This window comes from Passer montanus, unplaced genomic scaffold, assembly GCF_014805655.1.
Source record: "Passer montanus isolate IOZ18808 unplaced genomic scaffold, ASM1480565v1 scaffold225, whole genome shotgun sequence".
Taxonomy (NCBI): domain Eukaryota; kingdom Metazoa; phylum Chordata; class Aves; order Passeriformes; family Passeridae; genus Passer; species Passer montanus.
The window spans coordinates 108,850-127,868 of NW_024366871.1; the positions used below are offsets into that span (position 1 = coordinate 108,850).

The 19,019-nt window shown below is 51.6% G+C and overlaps 1 protein-coding gene across 1 annotated transcript in view; it reads right to left on the reverse strand.

Annotated features, from left to right (window-relative positions):
• The window catches only part of RAB10 (RAB10, member RAS oncogene family), a 48,610-nt gene that overhangs the window by 11,876 nt on the left and 17,715 nt on the right, over positions 1-19,019 (reverse strand). Inside the window, exon 2 of the mRNA XM_039710214.1 lies at positions 7,980-8,040. Coding sequence (XP_039566148.1) covers positions 7,980-8,040 — 61 coding nt within the window. The remainder of the gene's footprint in view (positions 1-7,979; positions 8,041-19,019) is intronic.

Sequence of the window (19,019 nt, forward strand, 5' to 3'; positions counted from 1 at the left end):
TTTAGTTGAAATAGTAAGGCTTGATTTTATAAGGTATTTTTTAAATAATGTTTTACTGATATGTTACAGCATACACATGTCCCAGACAGCTCTGGGGGAAGCACAGAGCCAACAACCCAACAGCCTCCGGAGTCTCACCTAACCCTGAGAGGAGATTTCCTCTCAGACCAGCCTGACAGAGCTTTAACTTCATCTGCAAAGGTCAATTCCTGATTTCTGATCAGTGCAACATCAATCCAGCTGTGATGTTAACGCTGGTGCCTGAGCAATATGCTGAAAAGTGATCACAAAAATCAGTGACAGCCTGACAGAGCTTTAACTTCATCTGCAAAGGTCAATTCCTGATTTCTGATCAGTGCAACATCAATCCAGCTGTGCTGTTCATGCTGGTGTCTGAGCAATATGCTGGAAAGTGATCACAAAAATCAGTGACAGCCTGACAGAGCTTTAACTTCATCTGCAAAGGTCAATTCCTGATTTCTGATCAGTGCAACATCAATCCAGCTGTGCTGTTAACGCTGGTGGCTCAGCAATATGCTGAAACCTGATCACAAAACATCAGTGACAGCCTGGAAAAGCTTTAACTTCATCTGAAAGTGTAAATTCCTGATTTCTGATCAGTGCAACATCAATCAAGCTGGGATGTTAACGCTGCTGGCTGAGCAATATGCTGAAACCTGATCACAAAACATCAGTGACAGCCTGGAATCCCCATCTCCTGGGATATTTGGGGGGCTGATCTGTTGTGAGATCAGCCTGACAGAGCTTTAACTTCATCTGCAAAGGTAAATTGCTGATTTCTGATCAGTGCAACTTCAATCAAGCTGTGCTGTTAACGCTGGTGGCTGAGCAATAATGCTGGAAAGTGATCACAAAACATCAGTGACAGCCTGGAATCCCCATCTCCTCCTGGGATCTTTGGTGGGGTGATCAGTTCTCAGATCAGCCTGACAGAGCTTTAACTTCATCTGCAAAGGTCAATTCCTGATTTCTGATCAGTGCAACATCAATCAAGCTGTGCTGTTCATGCTGCTGTCTGAGCAATATGCTGAAACCTGATCACAAAAATCAGTGACAGCCTGGAATCCCCATCTCCTCCTGGGATCTTTGGTGGGGTGGATGAGATGTGCTCAAACAAATTCCTGCGTGGGAATTAGCTGTGTATTGAGAATTATCTGAGAATTAATTTGAAATAATTAATTGCACATTCTGCAGTGTCTTTCAGAGGCCACAAACCCCAGAGTGACATTGTTCATGTCAGAAGGACCTGGAGCTGCTGGAGGCCATGGAGATGCTGCAGGGCTGGAGCCAGGCTGGCAGAGCTGGGAATGTTCCCCTGGAGAGGAGAAGGATCCAGGCAGAGCTCAGAGGCCCTGGCAGGGCCTGGAGGGGCTCCAGGAGAGCTGCAGAGGGACTGGGGACAAGGCTGGAGGGACAGGACACTTGTTCATGTCAGAATGACATGGAGCTGTTGGAGATGCTGCAGGGCTGGAGCCAGGCTGGCAGAGCTGGGAACGTTCAGGAGGAGAGGAGAAGGATCCAGGCAGAGCTCAGAGCCCCTGGCAGGGCCTGGAGGGGCTCCAGGAGAGCTGCAGAGGGACTGGGGACAAGGCTGGAGGGACAGGAGCCAGGGAATGGCTCCCAGTGCCAGAGGGCAGGGCTGGGTGGGAGATTGGCAATGAGGAATTGTTCCCTGGCAGGGTGGGCAGGGCTGGCACAGCTGGGGCTGCCCCTGGATCCCTGGCAGTGCCCAGGGCCAGGCTGGACACTGGCACACCCTGGGACAGTGGCAGTGCCCCTGCCATGGCAGGGGTGGAACAGGATGAACTTTAATGTCCTTTTTAAACAAAAACCAGTCTGTGGTTTGGGTTGGAATTCAGTGATTCCATGACAAGGATTCAGTGGTTCCATGACAAGGTAGATCAAAGGTTGGTCACCATATTTAAACTGGTCTAAACCAAGGTTACAAACTTCTTAACCCCTCCAGAAAGGCCCAGTGTCCCCCCGACCCCCAGCTCCTGGCTCCCAACCCAGCACACTCAGGCACTGATGTCCATCTGCTCCTGGAGCTGGTGACACCTGGACAAAAAGCAGAGGAGGGGACAGGCAGGTCCCAAACCCCAGGGATGCCCTGCCAGGCCTGGGAGTCCACTCCCAGCTCCACAAACCACCCAGGGATCCCCACACTGTGCCTGAAAATGTCTGCTGTGCTTCTGGAACTTTCCCCAGCCTGCTCTGACTGGCCAAAGGGCTCAGGTACAGCCCCAGCTCCCACTGCCCTGGGACTGCTCCCAGTGCCCAGGTCCCAGGAACACCCAGGACACTCAGCTGGAGCCTCACCAGCCCCACACTGGGACATCTCCAGGCATTCCTGTTTGCTCACCCCACTGCAGCCTGCTCTGACACCCCACACTGAACTCCAGGACTTGGCATTTGGCTGCACTGAATTTCACAGGACTTTTTCCAGTGACATTTCTCCAGCTGGCTGAGAGCAGCTGGAATTATTATTAGTTTAAATCCACTCCTTGACTGGATTTAAGCTTTACAGCTTCACCTTTTCTGGCTTATCTTCCATACAAGCCCCAGAGTCTCTCCCCTTGTCCCAGCTGTTAACTCTTCCCTGGCACAGGGTGCCCAGAGCAGCTGGGGCTGCCCCTGGATCCCTGGCAGTGCCCAAGGCCAGGCTGGGCACTGGGACACCCTGGGGCAGTGGCAGTGTCCCTGCCATGGCAGGGGTGGGAATGGGATGGGCTTTAAGGTCCCTTCCCAGCCAAACCATTGTGGGATTCCATGAAGTAATTTATGGAGGAGTTTAATCCTTTAATTGATGGCTTTCCTAGCATATCCCAGAGAGAGAGAGGGATCCTTTCCTTCACTCAGGACAATCTCCTGCAAATTATCTCTGCAGATCTCCACTCACACCATCATTATTTTCTCTCTCCCCACTTGCCAGCACCTTCTCCCAGGTCACTCCCTCCCACTTCTCCTGCCAAGCAGGACAATGCTGGAAAAACCTGACCAAGCCCAGCAGACTTTTGGGATGTGTGATTCCTCCCTCCTGCCACGGCCAGCAGCTGTCACAGGAACAATTGTGAGTGGTTTCACACAACTCGGCGTTGGCAGCACGGAGCTGCTACTCACTGCTTGTCACATCCCCCAGCTGACTCGCCTGCTTAACTCCTCCACTGTTTTCTCTGGCAACTGGAGCTCAGCTAATGGAAGGGAAGAAAGCTGGGGAGGGAAGAAGCCAAGAACCTGGGGTGTTTCCCTTTTTATTTATTTATTTTTTTAAATAAATGCTATAGCTGCCCTTTCCCCTGGTTAATGGATTCTCCATTCATTATTCAGAGATAACTCCTAATGGCTGGAGATTAGAGGTGGCTGAGGCAAACAGGAAATGAGTTCTGGCTCTCTGGGTGCCCACGAGGGCTGGCTCCACCCTGGGCAAACGGCAGCAGGCACTGGGAGCACGCAGGGCATGTTTGTTCAAACCTCTGGGATGTGGCAGCAGGCTCCAAAGCTTTGGCTGTAGGCACGAACTGCTTCACTCTCCCAGCTCCCATGAATGTGGGAAAGGATTGCTGAAACAGCCAAGGAGAATGGAACAGGGCAGGAAAGGGAGGGAGATTGGATGTTCAGCTTGGTGAAGACAAAGGAGGCTGTCCTGTGGGACTGGGGAAAGGAGATGCTCAAGGAAAGTGAAAAATCCATCTGAATTATTCTCATGCCACATTAAAATATGCATAAGCTGTATCATATTAGAGGTTTAACCTGGAGAGAAAGGAATTTCTGGGACAGCTTTCCAGCTGACCTGGCAGAGACTAAAGAAACCTTAAAATGTATTATGATTTATTGATGAAAGATTTACATGGCTGCAGCAAGAAGAGATTAGATCTGATGATTTGTGAGCATCCTGCCAGTCCACGTGGCTCAGAATGAAGCTCTTCAACATATTAAACCAAGTAATTCTTAGCAAAATAATCCCAAGAATTTCATTACTGTCCCACTGTTGTTACATTTGCAGGACTGTGCACTGGAGGGACTGGGGAACACCAGGCTGAGGATTTCCCCTCCCAAAGGGAAAAGTGTGCCTGGCTCAGCTCTCCTGGCTGCATAAACCTGGGCATGGAGGCACATCCAGCTGGGAAGGGGCACCAGGGGGCTCAGGGCTGGCTCAGTCCTGCTCAACACCTTCATGGATGGGCTGGGAGGGCACTCAGGGTACCCTCAGTCAGCCCCAGGAGGCTCTGCAGAGGGATCTGGGCAGGCTGGACCCATGGAAAGGGTGCTCAGGCCTTGGGAGGAGCTGCCCAGGGAGGGTGGCAGTGCCCATCCCTGCAGGTGTCCCCTGGATGTGGCACTCAGTGCCCTGGGCTGGGGACAAGGTGGGGATTGGGCACAGCCTGGGCTCCATGGCCATGAAGGGATTTTCCCACCTCAGTCATCCTGGGGTTCTGTGCTCTGTCAGGTATTTAATGACTGGCAAATTTCAGCTTTTCTGAATAATACTCAGCCAGGAAAAAATTCACAGAATCACTGGGTTGGAAGAGATCTCCGAGACCATGAGAAATCCATAACGAGAGAATTATCCCATTGTTTTATGGGAACATCTTCCACCTTGAGTCTCAAAAGCCCTCAGCAAACAGAATTAACTCCTAGACATTCCAGGGGTAATTGAAGGAATTAATGAGGCTGATGATCACCACCACGCTCCCAAAAAAGCAGAACCTGCACATCACAGGGAATTCCCACACCTGGGAGGACTCAGGATGGCCACACCACACTGGGGATTATTTCTGACACCAGCTCATTGCTGAACTAACCAAGATCCTGAGCACACTCCTCTGGCCATGGAAATGTGCTGCCAGCAGAGATGCACTGAGAGAAAAATGTTATTTTCTAGTCCTCCACATAGCTAGGAGCTGCACACTAAAGTCATAAAGCTGCTCCTGAAATTTGGAATCAGTCAGGAAGACTGCAGGAAAACAGGCTGACACACAAATGTCATTAAAGATAGGAGAGCTGTATGAGCAGCTAAGTAGGAAAAAAGGAAAAAATTACATTTTTAGCTGCCAGTTACATTCCTTTGAGTCTGTGCTTTGCCTGGATAACAAACCCAGCTCTGCTTTTTGTGCCTCCTGACAAGCACCTCAGAGCTGCACCTGAGCAGCCCAGAGGTTTTCCAGCTTCCATTTCCCAGTGGTTAAGGAAATCTGGAAGTAGATATCCCCTCTGTGGATTTAATAGTCCAAACCTGACCAGGCTCTTGTGAAATAAATCCCTGTCCATGGACACCTGCAGCTATCCCTGCATCCCATGAGGAGTTTCCCAGCAGAACTTCATTTCTTGGTGTTTTCCACGTGCCATTTTCCAGCCTCAGGCCAGAACTGATGTTCTGGTGGTGGAAAAAGGCAGCAAGTTCTATCAGACCCCCCCTACCTGTTCAGGATATCCAGGATTTTCAAGACATGCTGTGACATCATGAAGAACCCTCATTTTCCCAGTTGTTCTCCTTAAAAAAGTCCCTTTCTCCCCAGGCAGTGCTGATCAAACCTGTATTTTGTGGGACTGCCCACGCCATCAGGAAAACCCCATTTCATTTCTCAATGGCTCCATTATGTTAATGACTTCTGGGAACTCGTGGATGCCAAAGCCTTTTGGTTTCCATTTCAAAGCAGCTCTACCTGATTCCTGAATGTGTGATATCACACTAAATTCTTAGCTCTGCTACCTGTCCCTCTGAAGTCCTCAGCAAAGCCAGCACCATCTTCTCCTGGATCTCCCACTCTGGTCCTTCATTCCTCCTCTGCACCATGACAGAGTTAATATTCTTGCAGCCATTCAGCACTGCAAACCCCTGCAGCTCCCAGCCTTTGGAAGTGTTTCCACTCCCAAATGTGGTTTTGGGAGAATTCCCTTCTCCCAGCTGCTGGAGCAGGCCCATCACTAGTGACTGTCCCAATTCTCCCAAAGAGGAGCTGCACAATGCCCAGCCAAGGGGATCCTCAGCTCCTGGACTGCTTCCACCCAGAATCTGAGACACTGCTTCTCCTGAAAGCTCGTGTCTTTGCAAGGCCAGTCCAGGGCTGTGTCCCAGCCTGCTCCTCACAGGCACATTTCCATTTGGAGCAGCAGGAGAACTCTAATCCAGCCTGCTCCTTACAGAGCAGCACCCAACCTTAACAGCTACTGAGTATTGAGTTACTTCTCACCCCCAGGCAGGTTTTAATTCAGCCTGACCTTTGTGTTCCTGCTTTAGTCCTAAATATAATTTCAGAGGTCAGGGCAAGGATGTGAGACTGTCAGAGGGCCCTTTCCCACAGCCAGGAGGAGGTAAGGAGCTGTCCTGCTGTGTGCCACACCTGAAGGACAGGGCCAGCCAGAGGGACTTGATGAACTCCAGAAGTGGCCCATGGGAATCTCCTGAGGTTTAACAGAACCAACTGCTGATCCAAACCAGCCTTTACTCAGGAAATGTTCCCCTAAATCCATCCCCTGCTCACTCAGCTGCTGCCTTGCGTTGTTCTGGGAATGTTGCACAGCTCCTGCATGTGTGGAGTGAGTTCAAAGGCAGGAAAAAGTGGGGAAATGCAGATGCCCTGCACAAAACACCTCCACAAGACACTGAGCCACTGCTGGGCCAACTCCTGCTACAGGAAAAGCAGGAAACACAACACTGAGATTTTATTTTATTTTTTTTTTCTGTAGGAGTTTCATTTTCTGCTTTCCAAGTTTCATTTCAAATGTGCAATCTGAACCCAGCAAAAACAAGCAGCAGATTCAGGCCACAACTTCCCAATTTTGTGACATTTAAAAGTTGCCACTGTGTAAATCTCAGCTCACCCAACTCCACTTCCCCAAGGCACTAAACCCCACAATCTGTACAGCTTCATTACAACTTGATCTTTATGCATGCATTAAATATCTTAATTTTTCTGCGTTTTCTGCTTTTACATTTAATGATAATTTTCTTTTTAAGTTCATAGAGTTAGGAATGGTTTGGGTTGGAAAGGACATTAAAGCTCATCCTGCCATGGCAGGGACACTGCCACTGTCTCAGGTTCCAGTGTCCAGCCTGGCCTTGGGCACTGCCAGGGATCCAGGGGCAGCCCCAGCTGCTCTGGGCACCCTGTGCCAGCCCTGCCCACCCTGCCAGGGAACAATTCCTCATTCCCAATCTCCCATCCAAACCTACTCTCTGGCAGCTCTAACCCTTCCTCAGGGTGCTGCTGGCAGGAAGGCTCCAGATGCCTGGTTAGGAAGGATAATCACTCATGATTACCCTGGGATGATTATCCTGGGATGACTGGAAAGATCAGTGTCCCCCCAAACTGGAACCCACCCCCTGCATCTACAGACACCAAGGTTACAGAACCATGGGGCTGTTGAGTGGGACAAAAGGGACAAATCCCAGCTGAGAGCCCTTCAGAGGAGCTGCAGAATGCAGAGTGAGCAGGGAGCCCAGCCAGCCCCACGGGCCAGGAAAAGCCACCAGCCCTCCTGACCTGAAAAGCCTCTGCCTCAAAGCACAGCAGCTCAAAGGAAGGAGTTGAGGCTTTGCTTCTTGTCAGACATCCCCACAGAGCAGCTGTGCTCCAGCCAGCTCAGAAGCTCTCTACAGCTGAGCATGGAAAATTCCAGCCTAGTGCAGCCCTGGATTGCATTTTCCTGCTGACACAAAGCAAGGCTACGAGTCAATTTATAGTCACAGACTGGAGGCAAGTCCTCATTTAAAAATTCCAGTTTTAAACCACTTCCCACTAAATCACAGGCTGTGAGGATGTTCTCCTCCCCAACAGGAGGTGTGCCAGCAGCTTGTCCCAAGCAGCAGTGGTTACAAGCACTGCCACTGCTCCAAACACACACATGGAGTGGAGCTACCCCTGTGGAAATACAGAATGCAGCTGCAAACCTGCATCCCTGAAGGCAATCCAGCAAGAGCAAACACCTGCTGCTGAAGGAAGCTCTGTGTTACTCACCAGATCTGTAGCTTGATCTTCTTTCCTTGCAATTCAACAGTTTTAATCTTGAAGTCTATCCCTAAAATAAACAAACACATAAATAAGTAATTAGTGTTTGGTTATTTAAAAAAAAAATCAATTTCACATCAACTCTGAATAGCTGAGACAGAACAGCTGCTTTTTTTCTTCTTTCACTGAACTGCCAGGTGAACCAGGGATGTGCAGGGCACAGAAATGGGAAGGGACACCAGCACAGCCATGGCCTCAGGGGTCTGCTCTGGAACACCCCGAGCAGGAAGGAGCCTCAGGGATCATCCACTGCTGGGATCCAAACTGCAGGGAACTCCCAGAACTCTGGGCCTGTGAGCCAAAGCTCAGAATTAAACAAGGATTTGATCTGAGACCTTGGAAAAGGCCTCCAAACTTCAGTGCTGGAAACGAGAATGTGGATTTATAATTTAAAGCAGAGACACAGTGTCTCAGAAAGTTTAGAGTTTAAGATATAAAAACATAAAGTAGCTATCAAACTAAACAAGGAGTTTAGAATGCAGTACTGTAGGTTTGTGTGTCATAACATAATTAGCTAAGAAAGCTTACACTGTAGCTTGAGTTCATAAGATGAAATATTTAAAGATTAGGTCTAAATCAGAAATATCCTTATTAGCAGTGTTTTATTAGTCCATAGCTCCTTAAAAAGTCTTGTAACTAAGGGTCTTGAGACCTTCTGACCCCTGCTGTAACAATGTAAGCCAATCTCACCCTTCCTGTCTATGTTAAAAATAAGAACAATAAATAACACAATCTAGAAACTCAGAAATCCTGTCTCTAACTTAGTCAAAACTCCTTCAAAAATCCCCATCCAGACCAACTCCTGGCCCTGCCAGGACACCCCAACAATCCCCCTGTGCCTGAGAGCATTGTCCAAAGGCTCCTGGAGCTCTGGCAGCCTCACTCCACATTCCTGAGCTTCCACAGGGATGCAGAATGGTTCAACCACCCAGAGCTTTAACCAGCAAGAAAAGGAGAATTATCAGAGCTCAGTCTCCTTGTCCAGACCCATCCCTGCCTCAGCGTTGGGTATGGGACAGCCAAAGCCAGGCCATGGCAGAAGTGTCACCAAGACTCTGAGAGCTCAGCCAAGCACAGACCATTGAGAAAGGTTTTTACTTTCAGTACCAATAAGGAAAGTCTCAACTGCCACAGTTGTTAAATCCCTCCAGGGATGGGCACTCCAAACCTCCCTGGGCAGCCCCTGCCAAGGCCTGAGCACCCTTTCCATGGGCAAATTCCTCCTGGTGCGCACCCTGAGCCTGCCCTGGCCCAGCCTGAGGCCATTTCCCCTTGTCCTGTCCCTGGTCCCTGGCAGCAGAGCCCGACCCCCCCTGGCTGTCCCCTCCTGGCAGGGAGTTGTGCAGAGCCACAAGGTCCCCCCTGAGCCTCCTTTTCTCCAGGCTGAGCCCCTTGGCAGCTCCCTCAGCCTCTGCTGGGGCTCCATTCCCTTCCCAGCTCCCTCAGCCTCTGCTGGGGCTCCATTCCCTTCCCAGCTCCGTTCCCTGCAGGTCTCTCCTGGCAGGAGGAGCCCAGAGCTGTCCCAGGTCCAACCTTCCCTTCCCAAAGCTGCCCACAAGAATTACAGAGCAGAGCTACACCAGAGCAGCAGGAACACTCCAAACCATCCCCTCAGACTGCTCTGCCACTAATTAGATGCCACCATCCTGGCTTTCAAATCCAATCAGAGAACACCACTGATCATTCCTCATGCTTTCCAAAAACCTGCTTATATTTAGACTTTTTAAAAGGCAGCAGCTGCAATCCCAAACTTTCCCTCCCAAATCTACAAGGTCACTTTATACCAAGCAAGATTAAAGAGAATTTATGAAATGCATTATTACATAAGAAGTTTGCATGGCAGCTCTTGAACTCCTTTTAGCCAACACCCAGAACTTCTTGGGCTGAGAGCTGGACACCACCCAGCCCAAAACCTCCCAGTTCTGGGCTGGGCATGGAAGGACATCCCTGGAGGTGTCCCAGGAAGGCCTGGATGTGGCACTGGGCTGGGGACAAGGGGGGCATTGGGCACAGCTGGGACTTGATGATCCTGGAGGGTTTTTTGACCTGAACAATTCTGGGATTCTGGGATTTAAAGGCCAAGGCTGTGCATGAATCCCAGGATGGGCAGCCTGGGACCTCCCACCCATGTCAGGTCAGTGCTCCTTTGTTCTCCAGTCAGTCTCAGCACTGCTGCATCCCTGACATCAGGTTACACTGATGAATCAATGGAGGAACTATCACACAAACGTGACTGGAAATACAAACCTGCTCAATGACTGATGGCCAAGATACAAAACTGCCCCACATCCACCCAGCCCTGCGGTTTTTTCAGCATTTCAGGGAGTTGTTTGCTGCCATGTCGTGTCCCCAGCAACACAACCAAACAAATGAACATCAACCATGTAAATGAAATATTTTATGTGGTGACAGTTACCTCTGGGCTGTGCCCAGATGCAGCAGAGTGTTTGAGAGCCACTTTTTATGTGTTAAGATAAAGTAAATTATTAACCCAGCCAAGGAAATTAACTCTTCTCTGCACTGTGAGGGATTTAGCCAACTCCAGTATTTTGGGGATAAAATAAATCTCTAATCCCATGTTATTCTCAGCTCCCATTCCAATATAATACCAGTTCAGCCTTCAGAGCAGAAAGGTTGTTATAAATAGCAATGTATTTCCCAGGAAACACTTCCACAGGAGTTCCAACACACTGGCAAAAGGAGACTCCTGCGTGGCTGTAGTGCCTGTCCAGCCAGGCTGCTGACAATAACCAGCAGAAACAAAAAAGGCTTCCTAGAAAACAGATATGGGGAGGTTTCCAGGAAAATTCACTTCAGGAAAGAGCTGAAGAGGGCAAGGGTAGAAAACCTGACTGGCTGAAGAACAGACATCTCGTCATCACAGGGGGATAATGAAAGAGCTCATGAATTAAAGATGAGCATGAAATTACTCCCTCATTAAGTGTGGGTAAGATATTTATCACCTTCAGCAGGATGAGCTGGAATTCACAGGAAGACCTGGAAGAAAATGGCCAGGCTTAGGAAAGAAAACCTTATAAACTCCAGATGTTCCAATTAAGACATGGAAATGTTTGCTGCCCTTCAGCACAGCTCACAACAGGCACATCCTCACGGGTCCCAGCTCCCTTCTGCACCTCCTTCCCATTCCCAGAGCTCCACCTGTTGCTGGGGGTGTTGGTGGGTGAGAGCTGGACATGAGAGCCCCAAACCTCCCTGAAACCCCAGAGTGGGCAGCAGGGCAGGGGGATTCTGTCCCTGTGCCCAGGTGAGAGCCCACCTGCAGAGCTGCCCCAGCCCTGGGCATTCCAGCAGCACAAGGACCTGGAGCTGCTGCACAGAGCCCAGAGGAGGCCCCACAGCTGCTGCAGGGCTGGAGCCAGGCTGGCAGAGCTGGGGGGGCTCACCTGGAGAGGAGAAGGATCCAGGCAGAGCTCAGAGCCCCTGGCAGGGCCTGGAGGGGCTCCAGGAGAGCTGCAGAGGGACTGGGGACAAGGCTGGAGGGACAGGACACAGGGAATGGCTCCCAGTGCCAGAGGGCAGGGCTGGGTGGGAGATTGGCAATGAGGAATTGTTCCCTGTGAGGGTGGGCAGGGCTGGCACAGGGTGCCCAGAGCAGCTGTGGCTGCCCCTGGATCCCTGGCAGTGCCCCAGGCCAGGCTGGACACTGGGACACCTTGGGACAGTGGCAGTGTCCCTGCCATGGCAGGGGTGGCACTGGGGGGGCTCTGAGGTTCCTTTCCAGCCCAAACCAGTTTGGGACTCAATGATTCCATGGGCCCAGGTGTGACAAACCTGAACTCAGCTTTAGAAAGGACAGCAGCACTGACAGAGTTTCTGGTTCCTGGCCTGGGGCACCAAGGCTTTAGGGAGCACCAGCAGTCGATGCCAACACTGCCCTCACACAAACAGAATCTGCCCTGCCAGCCATGGCAACCATGGCCCAGGAGCAGCTCCAGGGGCTGCCAGCTCACCCTGGGCACTGAAGTCAGGCCCCTCCATCCTACAGCCACAGGGAATGCTGCCCACAACCCCACCTGGAGCTGTGCAGGCTCAAACCTTGACTGTCCTGGGGGATACACAACTACTGGCTCAAGGGATTTGTGCTTCCAGCTCTCAGATATAAGATGTTAATGAAGAGCCAGGAGCTGCATCAGCAGAACAGCTTTAAGTCCATAATCATTTCCATATCACTTTACACCTTCCCAAGCCCCTGCCAAGATCCCCCCTGCGCCACTAAATCACAAAGTGACTGTTCTGGACAAGTGACAGACCCACGGGCAGCGGCTGCAGAGGGAGGGAGAAAACGTTATTTTCCAGTCCAGTGCAGAGGTACAAACGATGAGCTGGCCCTTTTCACACAGCCCGAATCTTGTTTGCATTCCTTCCAAACAAAGCCCCCATTGAGCACGGGGAGGACGCTGGGCGGGAGGAAGCGGAATGTAGGGCAGGAGGAGGGCACGGCTGGGAGCTGGAGCTTGACAGGCATCCCGCAGGGCCATCCCATCCTGCAGGGCCATCCCACCCTGCAGGGCCATCCCACCCTGCAGGGACATCCCACCCTGCAGGGCCATCCCATCCTGCAGGGACATCCCACCCCATCCCGCAGGGCCATCCCACCCTGCAGGGCCATCCCACCCTGCAGGGACATCCCACCCTGCAGGGCCATCCCATCCTGCAGGGACATCCCACCCTGCAGGGACATCCCACCCTGCAGGGACATCCCATTCTATCCTATAGGGACATCCCACCCTGCAGAGACATGCCATTCCATCCCACAGGGACATCCCACCCTGCAGGGACATCCCATCCTGCAGGGACATCCCATCCCATCCCGCAGGGCCATCCCACCCTGCAGGGCCATCCCACCCTGCAGGGACATCCCATCCTGCAGGGACATCCCACCCTGCAGGGACATCCCATTCTATCCTATAGGGACATCCCACCCTGCAGAGACATGCCATTCCATCCCACAGGGACATCCCACCCTGCAGGGACATCCCATCCTGCAGGGACATCCCACCCTGCAGGGACATCCCACCCTGCAGGGACATCCTACCCTGCAGGGAATCCCATTCCATCCCACAGGGACATCCCACCCTGCAGGGACATCCAATCCCACCCTGCAGGGACATCCCACCCTGCAGAGACATCCCATTCCATCTCACAGGGACGTCCCACCCTGTAGGCACATCCTATCCCATCCTGCAGGGCCATCCCACCCTGCAGGGACATCCCATCCCATCCCATCCCACAGGGACATCCCACCCCCATCCCACAGGGCCATCCCATCCCTGCAGGCATCCCACCCTACAGGGACATCCCACCCTGCAGGGACATCCTACACCACAGGGACATCCAATCCCACCCTGCAGAGACATCCCATTCCATCCCACAGGGACATCCCACCCTGCAGGGACATCCCATCGCACCCCACAGGTACAGCCTACACCACTCATCTCATCACACCCCACCCAGCACAGGCCAAGAGCAGTGCAGAACCAGCTGCATTTTGTGTGTAATTCATTAATAATTGCTGTGCACACGCTGCAGCAGCACCACCCCTGGTGTGACAGCCACATCCTATCCCACCTTGCAGGCACACCCCATCCCATCCCATCCCATCCCACCCCACAGGTACACCCTACACCACTCATCTCATCACACCCCACCCAGCACAGGCCAAGAGCAGTGCAGAACCAGCTGCATTTTGTGTGTAATTCATTAATAATTGCTGTGCACACGCTGCAGCAGCACCACCCCTGGTGTGCTCAGCCCGGGAAGAAAAGCAAACGTGCAAAATTCATCCCCAGACCTGGAAAGGGCTGTCCATGCCTGGCACAGCTGCCCAGGCAGGCAGGGGTGGACTCCCCATCCCTGGAGGGTTTCAAAGCCATGTGGATGTGGCACTTGGGGACATGGGGCAGTGCTGGGGATGGTCTGAGAGCCCTTTTCCAGCCTCACTGACTAATTCAAATCTCGTGGGTTCCAGCTGCCCAGCTTTGTGCCACAGGCTCTGACAACAGGCAGGATTTTAAGTGTGACTCAAAGAAGAGCTCTCAGTACCTGAGTTCCCGTGGCACAGGGCACACACCCATCTCCTGAGGAGCAGCAGGAGGTGTCTGCATGGCCCTGCCCAGCCGTGCTCCTCCCAGTGCTGGGTCACCCCAAGGAAGAGCCACAGCACCTTCTCCAAGAGCCTCAGCTGACTCTAAAATCATGGAATGGTTTGGGTTGGAACTTTAGAGCCCATTCAGTGCCAGCCCTGCCATGGCAGGGACACCTTTCACTGTCCCAGAGTGCTCCAAGCCCCATCCAACCTGGCCTTGGGCACTGCCAGGGACGGGGATGGACATCACTGTTGGATTATCTGGTCTGTAGATTTGTCAGCTATAAATGAAGTCACTGTAGCACCAAAACAGAGGTCAGCTTTTGTTTGGGTTTTGTGTTTTAATAAGGTGAGGAGTCAAGGCTTTTCCTGCCAGCTGTATTTTTGTGTAATCCATGTATTCCTCCACGGGTATCCACAGAGCTGGAATGCAGCAGTGCCAGTGTCTCAGGCCTGGGGTTTGCTATTACCCCTCCAAAATAAATTCTCCTGTCTGAGCTTGTGCTTCCAAAACCTCTCACACCGAGTGAAATCATTGTCCCAACAAAGTCTCAGCACCCAATTCAGGGGACCACACCAGGAAAAACTGAGACCTTGCTCTGTGCTGAAGGGTGAAGGAAGCAGAAAAGCTCCCAGAAAACCTCTGGAAAGCAGTGCTGGCACTAAAGATTTATGTTTGGGATGGTGTTCATCCACACTGCAGCTCTGAATCCCTCACAGGAGAAATGTTTTGAAACACTTAAGTAGTAACTGAGATCATTAAGAGCTTAATTAAAAGCAGAACTCTCAGCTCTTGCCTGATGCGCTTGTGCTGGGCTTTCCTTGGAAAGAGAAAGTGGATTTCCTGCTGAAGCTTTCTTACGAAATAATTAATAATTATCTTAACTGATAACCAAGGTTAGCGGCTGCTGCTCTGAGTAAATGACACTCTGAAGCATTAAAGGCTCTTTGCAAGAGCTGCATTGTCTTCAAAGAGTTCAGACTTCTGCACTTACTTGGAAAGTTTGGTACTGGGAGGGCTTGGAGGACATCAGGAGGAAATTCTTCCTGGAAAGAGTGGTCAGCCTTGGAAGGGGCTGGAGTGCCCATCCCTGCAGGTGTCCAGGGAATTCCTGGATGTGGCACTGAGTGCTCTGGGCTGGGGACAAGGTGGGCATTGGGCACAGCCTGGACTCCATGGTCTTGGGGGTCTTTTCCAAACCCAGGGACTCTGCACTAAGGTTAATCCATTTCTCTCCAGACTCAGGGACCTCACCAAGAAATTGCTGAATTTAGAAAGACCGGACAAAGCTTTCCACCCCCAAGTTAATTTGGCAATTTTAAAAGCTCGCAGGCTCAGTTATTGCTGCTGTTGTCAGTTCTCTTTATTGCATTTTTGTTATTTAAATGAAGGCATTTTGGGGCTGGTTCCTGGGCCCTGTGTAAGCTCTAGGCACACCTGGGGGATTCCAGCTCCACACTGACTCCAGGTATGGCACAGCCTGTGCTCCTGGGATTGCTGTGAGTCCTGGGGTCTCATTCCTTCACACTTTGTGAGAGTTGTTAACTCAGTGCAACAGCAGCAGTTTCCTTCTGCCTGCCCAGGCACTTCCTTCACTCAGGGAAAGTGAGCTCCCAAAAAGTGAGGCAGCAACGACAAGGTTTACACTTTCCTGTGGCTACTAAAGCCTTGCTTGAGTTGGGCAGGTGTAGGGAGGTGTTCCAGGCCAGGCTGGACAGGCCTTGAAGCAGCCTGGGATAGTGGGAGGTGTCCCTGCATGGCAGGGAGCTGAGCTTTATGGTCCATTCCAACCCAAACCAATCCCTGATCCATTCTGGGATTACACTGCTCAGCTGCAATTCCTGCAGCCCCTCCCAGCTCCTTGGGGTGTCTCCTTTGCCTCACCCATGGGAGATAAGAAAGGAACAGACCTCCATCAGCCACTGCCACTTGTAAGAATCACAGCTCTCTGAGAAGGGCATTCAGAAAAAGAGAATCTGAAACTATTCCCAGCCTCATTCTATGGCAAAGGCTTGAGGGAAAGCCTGAGTTTTATCAGCTGACGTGAGAGGGAGTGGGAAGCTTCAGGCTGGCTGGGACAAGCCTTGGCACTCATGGCAATTCCTCCTGCAATCAGCCTTTGCCACCTCTGGCAGCCAGCACAGCACCCAGCTGCAGAGGGGAGGAACTGCCAGAATGGGGCTCCAAAGGGTGATGGAACCCCCACTGTCCTCCCCCAATCCCAAAACTTCTCTAACAGGAGCACCTCTGACCATCAGAGCTTTGGGAGCTCTTCTTTCTCAGGAGAAAGCTTCAATAAAACATCATTGGGGTCACGAGGCAGTCCCAAAACTCACTCCCTGACAATGAAATCATCAGAGAGATGGTGATGAGGAAACCTGGAAGCTTGGGACCATCTGACTTCTTTTAAACAGTACCAGGAACTTCCAGATTAAGGAACTGACACTTCAGGCCATGGCTACCCTTCCTAACAAAACATTTATTCATCAGGAGTGAGGGACTGCACTGCATTTGAACTCTTCCTTGTGCTCAGGCCTGATCACGTGTAGCATGATGGTCAGGTACATGGGAAGGGCAGCTGGATCAGCAACAAAAAACCAGGGATGGAACCAAAACAAGATGCTCTGGGTCTGACACAGGGTGCTCCTGGTTTAAACCCAGAAGGTAACATGAATTCTGCTCGTGCCTTTGCAGGAGGATGCCCCAGCTCCACAGCCCTGCACACACCCTGTTCTGGGAGCTCAAACACACTTAATCCCCTGAGTAAACAGCAGAGTAACTCGGTAACCCCAGCAGCTGCTCCTCCTCCTCCATGGAGAGCCCCTGCACACGCAGCTCACCTGCTGCTGTGTGTGTGCACAGAATCCCAGCACGCACATCCCTGGGGGAGCAGCCACTCCTGCATCCTTCCTACACTTACATGTGGCCAGGAATTCTTCAAGGAAACAGAAATAAATAGCATTCACCAAATCTCAGAATGGTTTGGGTGTAAGGGACAGCAAAGCTTATCTTGTCCCACTGTGTGCCATGGGCAGGGACACTCTCCACTGTCCCAGGTGGAAAAGTTTGTGTTGTATTTTCAGGCATCAAAAGCTCTGTCCAAGCTGGCCTTGGACACTGCCAGGGATCCAGGGGAAACTTGTGTTAGGACCTTCCTGAGGGGAATACTGGAATTCCTTCCTAATAACCCTGTCCTTTGCCCACGGGATCCACACCCTGTGTCCTGGCACTATCTGCCTGCTAACCCAGCCAGCCACGGAGAGCAGAGACCCAAGAGGAATCTCCAAGCCCAGGACACCTGGATCAGAGAAGCCAAGTGCTCTGCTGGCCTGAGTCCTTTGCCCATGGGATCCATTCCCTGTGTCCTGGCACTATCTGCCTGCTAACCCAGCCAGCCACGGAGAGCAGAGACCCAAGAGGAATCTCCAAGCCCAGGACACCTGGATCAGAGAAGCCAAGTGCTCTGCTGGCCTGAGACAAGGCCACACAAAGAGCTGCAAGGCAGGTTATAAATAATGCAGGGCCCCACCACAGATGGGCAGCACGGCTCAGGTCTGCAGGGCCACACTGCACACTCCCAGCCCTCCTGAGCACAGGCTACTCCCACACGACTCAGAGCCAGGATAAAAGCTCTCCAAAGGTACAAACTGACAGGGGAGTTCCCCCACAGCCTCCCAAGCTGCAGTGACTCAGGACACCGAGGAGGATGGGGAGTTCCTGCCTGACTTGTTCAGACACACAGCCCATGCCTGGAGGGGGAGCAGAGAGCTCAGCACAGGGAGCAAAGGGGCCCCAGGAAATGAGCAGAGGCAGGGAGGACTCCCAGAGACAGACCCTGGGCTTCCACAGCTGTGGGGAGAGGCAGGAGCAGCCCTGGGAACAACCCAGAGAGTGTCAGTCATCACAGTGACACTGGAATGGCCTCCTGGCTGTCTTTGCTCTCCTCTTCCACACCTGCAGTTCCATCATTTCTGACATGCCACGACCAGGAGCTCAAAGTATGAGTAAACCATGGATTAATGTGTTAGCAAAGCAGAAATTCAGTGAATTGTGTTAGGACCTTCCTAAGGGGAATATTGGAATTCCTTCCCAATATCCCTGCAGTTCCATCATTTCTGACATCCCACGACCAGGAGCGTAACAAAGAATTCAAGGTATGAGTAAACCATGGATCAATGCGTTAGCAAAGCAGAAATTCAGTGAATTTTCAGTGAGTTCACCTTCTGTGCAGGAAGTTTTTGCCAGGGCAGAGTGTGCAAAGCAGAGCTGCAGCAGGAACTCACTCGTCCTGCTCTGCAAGGTTTCAAGTTGTTAGCAGAGCAGAAATTCAGTGAATTTTCAGTGAATTCAGGTGTTTCACCTTCTGTGCAGGAAGTTTTTGCCAGTGCAGAGTGTGCAAAGCAGAGCTGCAGCAGGAACTCACTCGTCCTGCTCTGCAAGGTTTCAAGTCGTGACAGCTCAGCCCTGACAGAGCACCTGAAGCTGCATCTGAACAAAGTCAGCACATACCTCACATGAGCAAAGTAACACACACCTCAGCTGAAACCTTGGGAAATGTGCACTGAGCTCATCTACGGAACAGAGTCATGGAACTGGAAAAGATCACCAAGGCAAACCATTCCTTGGTGTAAGAAAGCTGCACAAGAGGGTAGGAGAAACTCCTCCCTGAAGGTGCAGGTCCTGTCTGGAAGGTTTGGATCAAGTTTGGCTTGGCAGGACCACAGGAACAGAGTCAAGTGATTTAATTGCTTTAATCCCACCAGCCACAACTGATGACATGATCACTGTTAAGTTTTTCCCATACATCCAGTCCCTGGTGCCAACCCTCCCACCCTCAGTCCATCACCCAAAGGCTCTCTCTCCACCCACTCACCCAACCAGC